The 9,464-nt window shown below is 33.8% G+C and overlaps 1 protein-coding gene across 2 annotated transcripts in view; it reads left to right on the forward strand.

Annotated features, from left to right (window-relative positions):
* LOC106681102 (uncharacterized) overlaps positions 1-8,021 on the forward strand; it is a 66,231-nt gene extending 58,210 nt beyond the window's left edge. For both annotated transcript variants that reach the window (XM_014421258.2, XM_014421259.2), the window contains 2 exons: positions 6,474-6,564; positions 6,967-8,021. In XM_014421258.2, the coding sequence (XP_014276744.1) occupies positions 6,474-6,564; positions 6,967-7,937 (1,062 nt within the window). In that variant the 3' untranslated portion in view covers positions 7,938-8,021. The remainder of the gene's footprint in view (positions 1-6,473; positions 6,565-6,966) is intronic.
* The last annotated feature ends 1,443 nt before the right edge of the window (positions 8,022-9,464 follow it).

Genomic DNA, 9,464 nt, shown 5'->3' on the forward strand with positions numbered 1-9,464 from the left:
CAATGTAAAATCCTTGATGCTCCTTATTACGTCACAAATAAACTCATTCACAAAGACCTTAACATCCCATTCGTTGCAGATTTGACCCAAAACAGAAATGCGTCTGTTCATTCCAAACTCTTTAACCATCCTAACCCATTAATTCTTAATCTTTCATCTTTAACAATCCCTGATAATCCTCCGAGGCGTCTGAAAAAGATGATGGCCACGGGACCTTCAAATTTAAATTAATGTTTGAAGTACCACCAATGGGTGGTTCCTTCCCAAGATGTTCAAGTGTACATGAAACATACTACATATTTACCTATTGTATTATTTTGTACAGTTGTAAATTACATTAAATAAATAATTAAAAAAAAAAAGTTTTCATTTGGTGGGACTACCATTAAATAAAAGTCAAACCAAAGGCTGGATTCAAACTGGCTCTCCTGCTGACATAACTCAGTCACATTTGACACTCTCAAGTCTCTCGGCTACACATGGCCCTTTATATTATATAAATGTCGAAGAGACTCTCTTTTCTCTGAGCTGGCAGTTAGCCAAGTTCCTTTATGTAATGATCTATTTTATTGGCTGATACCTCCCGTAACACCGCGTCATCTTCTGGCCCAGTTTTATAACCTTTTTCCTTTTATTCTTATGATAATTGCTGATAATTTTTTTTTTTTATTCTTATACTATCTTTTCAACTTTTTGTTGCCATTCAGATGGAATCATGGCTCAACAAAACCAGTCAATAAATAAATTGATTTAAAATAAATGCATGATTCAATATAATATCTTAATTTGGAATGATTATCAGTTGACCTTGGTGTCCGTATGGTGGTTCAAAATTTTACAAAAAAAAAAAAAAAATAGCAGAAAATATATTAATTTACTAACGTTTCGCCCCACTTCCAAACTTGGCATTCTACTTTCTGAATTTAGCGCTAATGAAGTCCTGCTAAGTGGGGCAAAAAGTCGTCGGTTACTAATAAATATTTTTTCTACTACTTTTGTACCTTTTTTATCCCCACTCCTTAAAATGATATATTTTTATATTTGTACTATTATATGATATGCTTTTACAGTAGAAAAAGAAATAAGAAATATTAAAATTAGTAAAAAATTGATTACCCTAAAAATGATAAAATTGAAGTTAAAGTTGAAGGTCATTCTCTCATCTGAAAAAACACATCATGACGTCATTCTCATTTTTTTTTAATTACCACATGTATACCGGTTACTTTTTTTTTTTTAGCTTTCAGTTTTTATACTATTCTATTGGTTAAATAAATGTTAGTGCAACTATACAATTAACTTATTAATTAATCATGCCATTAATTGTGTTATATCGACCGTTTATTTAGAATGCTATTATGCATGATTCCATCACGCAACAAACAATTGGAACTGTGCACTAAACATATGCAAGTCGTTGTATAATAGCCTTTGGCTTTATAAATTCATTAATTTATCAATATAAATGTATAAATAATATTGTTACAACATTACATAACCAAGTTGAGTACTTAAGAGGGATAGAACGAACCGAGTGTTAGTTCCTTTTGTGACATCTGCAACCTGTCACGCCTTTTTTAGGAAGTGAATTCAGAAAGTTAACATTCTGCTTTATGCTTGAAAGCTGAGAAATGGTCACTTATTGTTCAGATCAGCATTAGTTAAACAATCCTAGTTTACAACTGCCAATGAAGAAAGATCTCCCAAAGGCTGCGGTTCGATGGACACTTAAATATAAGTCTGAAGGCCGTGAGCGTGTATTGCGGGAATGCACTGAGGATTTAAATTGAAGGATATCAGAGAGATGTACGATGGACGACGGGATTGGATAATTTGGTAGAGGATGGAAGCAAGAAAATATTTACGACGGAAGGAGGGTTAAAGCCACTTTAATTATTCATAAAATCGGGTGACAGAGGCGTCCTTGGGAACTCCAAAGATGAATCGTACAAAACAATTAATTAACCGTTTTAATTTTGTAATTAAACGCAGTATTGTAATGCATATGTGTTGTACATCTGCTACTGTGTCAGTGGACTAAGTCCTATTTATTTCTTTTTCCTGAAAACTTGACTAGAGACTAGGAAGCATCAAGCTTCACGAATAGGTCCAACAACTTCCAACAATCTCCTATCCAACTTCCTTCTATACTAAATTAATAAATGAAGTTTTAAAAATAAGTGGTCACAGTATGATCTAGTGAAGCAGCCAAATAGACTTGTTTGAAGACAACCTATGAAATAAGTTTATACATAGTTGTAATAACATGAAAATAAATATTTTTTAGTTTTTATATAAAGTAATTACAGTCTATCACTGTCCCTTGAGTTTTGTATTCTGAATAATAAGAAACTTCAAGACCGGCAAGAGAGTAGAGCCACTGCTGCAGAAATGAAATTTCTGCGAAGAACATTGAGTAAGACAAGGAGATACGTGTCCGAAATGAGAGGATACGCCAGGAAGTAAGGATTGCCTCAGTGAAGGAGGTTCTGCTGACACAGTAGTTGAAATGGTTCGGCCACGTCATTAGAGTGGAGGAACATAGGAACTCCCTAAAGACGATGAAGTATATGCCAGATGACAGAAGGTCTCGTGGACGATGTACCTGGAGTATGACGACAGGCTTTGCAGAGCAAGAGGGAGGGATCTTCGTCAGGCCAAGAACCTAGTTCTGATAGAGAAAGCTGGAGTCGGTGGCTGAATGCTTCTGTACGCTGAGAGGGCACTATAAGGAAAAGCAGAAGAAGAAACTTCATTTTTTTTTTAATTTAATGGCATTTAAATCTGAATTTACATAAGAATACATTTAGTAAATTTGATCTAAGCTCATAATGGAACCACTCAAACCCCCTAGTTTCTAAACTTGCATCATCTTCCATTCCTGGCAATCCTCCGAGGAGCCTGAAAAGAAGATGTCCAAGAGACCCGCTAATGTAAAATGTCATTAGAGTGCTACAAATGGGTAGTTGCTCTACACGCCTGTAACACTCCATTTTATCTAAGAACAAATTTACTGAATGTATTATGTAATATACAATTGTAAATTTTAATAAAGATATTAAATAAAAAAAAAAAAACAAAGATCATAATGGAGTGATACAGGCGTGTAGAGAAACTACCCATTGGTAGCATTCAATTTATATGTGTTCCAAATCTTTTTCATTACAACTCCTAATTCAATTTAAATTATTGTGTGAAAACGTTATATTTAAAAAAATATAATTAGATGGTAAAATGTCGAGAGTAAATATTATGTAACAGAAAACTATTCCTCGATTCCGAATATTACAACGCTTACTAGACAAACGGTCTAAACTTCCAATCCATTACAAAAGACTGATCTACATGACTATAATAAGACCTCTTTAGACATACAGAGTTGAACTATGGGGCTCCAGTAAACCATCGAATTTATCTCTTATCCAATCTTTAGAACTCAAAATCCTTTGTAAAATTTTTAAAACTCCGTACTTTGTGACAAATCATGTCATCCATCAGGATCTCAATGTAGCATATGTTGCCGATTTGGTCAGAACCAGATACCAATCCTTCTATGATAAACTTCCCAACCTCGCAAACCCACTTGTTTCTGGCCTGGCCTTCATTCCTTGTAATCTTCCTAGGATTTTGAAGAGAAGATGGCCTCGAGATCTTTTCCTCTACAATCCTAATTGGAGTTCTCTGATTAGATACTCCACGTGTCTATGCCATTGTATCACTAACATCAAATTTATTTGTAGTATATAATTTTAATACTGTCGTAACTATTACAGATTATTATTATTCCTAGTATTACAATATATATGATGGAATTGCATTTAATTATATTTATTAAAATAGTGTATACTCCATTTTTTTTTATGAAACGAATTAGAACAAATAAATAATATGTTTTGTATTTTTCTCAACTTTTAAAAAATCATTAGACTGAATCGATCTTTTTGTCAGGGTAGATTTAGTTTTAGTACTTATTTCTATTTTACATAATATAACAGACAATGAAACTTCGGGTACAGCTATCTACTTTATTGAATTAATTCAATCAACTGCATCGTAAAAAGTTTTTCGATTTTCTGAAACCCATTGCAATAAGCCTCAGTTACATCCCGTGGTTCTTTTAAATCCGATGAATAGCTCTCCCCTTTCATAGGGAGTAATGAAGGATGAGGAAGCCATACATGTTGCCTGTTCCATGGATTACTATCCAATCACTCCAGCAATATTACTCAGGATCTCATGGATGGATTGGTAATCTTCCTGGACCTGCATAGGTCAGATGCATCATGATCCTGGAACGAAGCTTAAAGGAAAATTGCGATTTTACGTCATCCTTCACCTACCTTTTATACTTATATCACAATATATAGCAATTCAAAGCTCATGAATTGCAATTAAACGTTTTTAATTATATGAGGAGAAGGTGGTTAGTGGTGCGATCAGCAAAAATACAGAAATAAATGAAACTTATTTATTCGTGCCTACGCTTCGACCTGCATTTCTGGCTTTTATCAGGGCTGAAAAAACATAACGAGATAACAACCTTAAAAAGAAAATAATAATAAGCTTGAAAAAATACGTAACATTAAATTAGGTAGATAGTAGTAAATTGATACTAATAGAAGATAAAAAATAATATTGTAGAGTAAGAATTATACAAACTACATTAAAAAAAATTTTTTTTTTAAAACAAATATTAAGCGAATATATATATAATCATAATGTAAGGTGCAGAAGAAAATTTTAATGATGAATAATAGATTAAACGTAATGAAAAAAAAACATAACATAATGAAATTATGATAGAATGGACAATAAAGAAAACGGACATATATAACGCTAGATAAAATCAGACTATACAGTGTCCAGAAAGGTGAATAAACATGGAAAAAGAGATATGTAAGAGTGGGGAAGAACAAAGAAATGTTTTTAAAAAAGACAGAGAGAACTTACACTGAACGAAGATTCTGTTAAAAGTGCAAGGAAAAAAATTCCTCCGACAGAGAGCAGGTCCATACAAAGAACGTTTTTCGTCTGTTTGGAAAATAATTGATTTGTTTTATTAAACTTTATAGACAATATATTTATTTGTATATTCCGGTAAATGTTTAATTGCTAAAAACCATTAAAAATATACAATAGACAAAAAATAGGAAGTTAAATACGCTTCTTAATAAGGACAAGAGTACCTTAAAATTGGTGACAGAACACTGTCAGCTGAACGAGTCACCAATCTGCAGGTTCTGCAGAAATAATGATGAGGCTGCATACTACATTGTTTGCAGATGTGATCCTAATCTTTCCAAGACAATTGATATTCAGGTTCGCAATGGATGTCTGACCTATTTTAAACAGAAGAAAGGACGGCGTACAATAGGCCCTCTGTTGGCGCGGTACACTTTTTCCGGAAAAAAATCAAAATAGTCCCAAAATAATTTATAATTATATTTAAAAAATAAATGAGCATTATTTTTGCCATTACTGTTCACATTTAGATTTTTAGGGGAATATTCAGATAAATTAATTATATTTTATATGATTCTCTTGAATTTTTCATAAATCATTATACTTATTGATCAATACCCAATTGGATAAGCTGTTTACCACAAATTTTTGTCATGTTTTTCTTAAATATTTCTCATGCAAGAAACGTAGAGTTCTGAATGGAAATTACTTTTAATTTTTTTAAAATCATTGGGGCCCTTATCGCAATGCAGAATAAAGATAAACAAGTTTTTCTGCAATATCGAAGCCACGGTGTCCGATTTGACATGCAATTAATCAAACCCGAAATGCTGCAAAATAAAAATCGAATTTAGAGCACCCGTTCAAGAGATACACAGATATTTATATTTTCGAATTTGAACGCTCAGAAACAAAAATATCTCTTGAAAAATAAAAAAGAAGAAAAAATGATTTGCTTCAAAAGGTTATTGACAATAATCTTTCAACTTATTTGATTTTAATAATAACGGCGATATTCTTAACCTCAAGGTTGTAATTATATTATAGCTATTTTTATTATACTAATTATTAGACTTCAAAATTCAGGAAATTTGAAATTCTAACCATGTAATTCGATCAAAAACTGCGACAAAAGTAGTGCTATGTATTAAATATTGTTATATTATAAATATTATTTTTGCCTGAACATCTGGATGGTCTTAGACCCTGGGTAGCAGTGGGATGTCATAAAAAAGCATTGACAACTGACAACGCATATGAAGGTCCTCTATAGAGGATCTTATCTAGTAATAATATTTTAAGAAGATATCTAATTGGTAACTGGCTAACACGCTGGTAATTACACGCCTTTGGAAAATTAAGTAATTTTAAGGAATCATTTAATTTGAATTAAAATAAATAATTTTGGTCAATTACCATTAGTAATTATCCTCCCGGTATTATTAAAGTAACGATAACTTTCAAAGGACATTATATATGTTGCAAAATAAAATTAATAATATTTTTTGCAGGATAGTGGTCCTATAGCATCGAGGCTTCGATATCTACCGAGGCCGAATTCAGCCAAAGTAGCGGAAAAGATCTCAGCTCGTAGGAATCTATGTAAGGCTGTATATAATATAGCTCATTATATATCAATTATTAATTTTAAAGACTGGGTCAGTTATATTAATTATTAGGACTATATGTCAAATTAAAAAAAAAATTATTCTAAAAATCATTTCTCTCCTACTTGAACTCAAAAGGTCTAATTGACTATTTTTCATGATAAAAAAATTAATACTATTAAAAACACAATAAAGTAGTTATTGATTATACTTATAATGAAAGTGATTATAATTAGTCATATATTTTACATTCGTAAATTTTTTGGATAATTGAATTTTTTAAGGTTTGACCATGTTCAACGAGATTGTACTAAAACTTGAGTCGGAAATCGATCCTTATTATTAAAATATAAAAAGGGGTGTATTTTTTTTTTTTTTAGTTTTGTTTGTGTTACAGTAAATGGAAAATTCCGGAGTAATTCAGCTCGTGCCAAACCAGAAGAGCCTCCAGAACCTCCACTCGATGTGTCCGATCAAGAGACGCCCGCAATGCACAAGTTGGGATGTCCATGGCTAAAGGCACGGTCAAGATCGAAATACGCTGTCGGCGTCTCCGAGTCCAGTTCTGGCATTATGCATCCCAAGCCTTGGGGGGCCAGAAACCCAACGGACATCCCCTGCTTTTGCAATCTTACGCATAATAGGAACTCCAAGGAGAATCAGCAGATTCACAGACCTAAAGTCGAAATTCCACTACCCAACAAGAATTGCAAAGCTAAAATCGCGGAAATCGTCGACAATTTCGGCATTTTCTTGGAGAGGAGGAAGATCCGTATCTCCGAAAACGAAGTTGCCTTTTTGATGAAAAAGATCGAGGAAAAACTTCAAAAATTCGTAGATAAATCGAAAAAAGAGCAGAAAGATCATAATAAAAACAATAAAATCGTAAGAAATCAGTCTCCGATACAACGACCACACCCCCCACCTGGGGCTCAAAATGCTATGTCGAGGGACCAATTGTTAGAACTACAGAAGGCGAAGATGGCAGGACAGGGTCAGGCCAACATTCTCGGGAAGATGGAGACGAAGAAATATCTTTTGGAACTGACAGCCGAGGAACCGTGCCCGCCCAACTTCAGGAACATCCTGGGAATGAACCCGACGATCATACACCCGCACCCTGACAAGATGCTGATCGCGATGGATGATAAACAGCCATACCTGGCGATACCTGAGGACTACAGGCACTACTCGATGAAGACTATCGACATGGACAATTACACGGGCGTTGTCCATCATCAGGCAGAGAACACGACCCTGCTCCTTGCTTCGAACCCAGCACTAGCGAGAAGACCCATGCATACGCCTCCTCAAAACTTGATCCAGAAGCCTCATCACATAGGATACAAGCAGGTCCGCAGGCAGTAAATGTGTGTAATTTTCAGTTTTCCTAGGGAACATTGCTACAATGTTTGTGCCGTCCGATGTTACAACAATAAAATATTAAAAAGATTTTTTTTTGTACTTAAGGTTAAGTTATCTTTTTATGGACACTGAATAGTGTGGGTCTTTGAAGGAGACTTCCATTAATTTTATTATATCTTTCTATTTTATTTATTCTTAGAATTCATTAAATAAATAGGTTTTGTTTTTAAAAAAAATCGAATAGCTTTCAGTTGTATTGTTGATTGTTCCTTAAAGGCGTAAAATCCTGTGGTAATCAACGCTTATGGCTTCATAAAAGTAAAAAAAAATGATAATAATAAAAATAAAAATAAAATAAAAAAACAAAAATCGAAGAGGAGTTATAATTTATAAAGAAGGCGATGTGCTTTTAAAAATTCAAACACTAATCTAATTTTAGCTTTTTCATCTGTGAAAGCTTCTGATAAATTTGGGGTCAATCCTATGTATTGTTGGCAAATAGTGAGTACACTCTTCAAAAATATGTTTAATCGTAAGAATGGACTGACAATATTTGCACGTTGGAGGAGGCAGTTTTCTGATCAGGTGAGAGTGCGTGAGGAGAGTCTGAGCTACTCTCAAGTGGGTTAGAGTAACCTCCTCCCTGCGACTGTTGCGGTAGGATGTTGACCATGGTTTTACTGATCGTTTTATTTCTTTTAATTTACTCGGAGAGCTTTCATCCCACTTTTTCTAATATTTGTAATTTAATGGGTGTACCGAGTTCTGATGGGGTAAGAACGGCAGTGCCTCGGCCAGAGAGGCACCAATGTGGCTTGGAGCCCATATGAAAATAATGTATTTACCTTGTTTTAGAAGAAAAGATTGAATTCTTGTGATGAGTGGATGTTCGGGGTATATGTTTCTCAAACTTTTTAGAGAGCTCAACGAATCTGAGATTATTACTATAGTCTTCTGAATTATTGAAAAGCAAATATGGAGGGCTGATGCTATCGCGTGGAGTTCGGCGGTGTAAACTGAGCATAACTTGACGAAAGACGAAGATGAGGCGGTCGAGCTTTCGGATTCGGAACCATCAGTGTATATTAAAAAATAATCCGGAATATTTTCTAGAAGACGCGACAACCGTTCTTTATACTTTACAGATGTAGTCTTATTTTTGTGCATAAGTGACAAATGTAGCATTGTTACAGGTTGTTTTAGAGTCCAAGGTGGGTTCTGTTCTGCTTTCAGTTGTTTTTGCAGCTTCCAATATCGTTTGTACGTTTCTATTACAAGAACCAGGCGGAAAAAACAAAAAAGTTATTACAACCAAAATTTTGGATTACTTTCATGAAGACTAGGTGGAGTCACTAGACAAAATTAACCAAAAACAGTTAGGAAGAATAAAAAAAATGATTTTTTGAGATGTTAAAAAAACATTTCATGCCGAGATCAATAAGAATTACTTAAAACACTAGAAAACCTAGATTAAAGTAGAGTAAATTTATTAACATATGATCCTAACAGGGCAGTTTAGGTTCAATACTT

The sequence above is a fragment of the Halyomorpha halys genome, unplaced genomic scaffold (assembly GCF_000696795.3).
Source record: "Halyomorpha halys isolate HHAL.00 unplaced genomic scaffold, Hhal_1.1 Scaffold309.1, whole genome shotgun sequence".
In the NCBI taxonomy this organism is placed as follows: domain Eukaryota; kingdom Metazoa; phylum Arthropoda; class Insecta; order Hemiptera; family Pentatomidae; genus Halyomorpha; species Halyomorpha halys.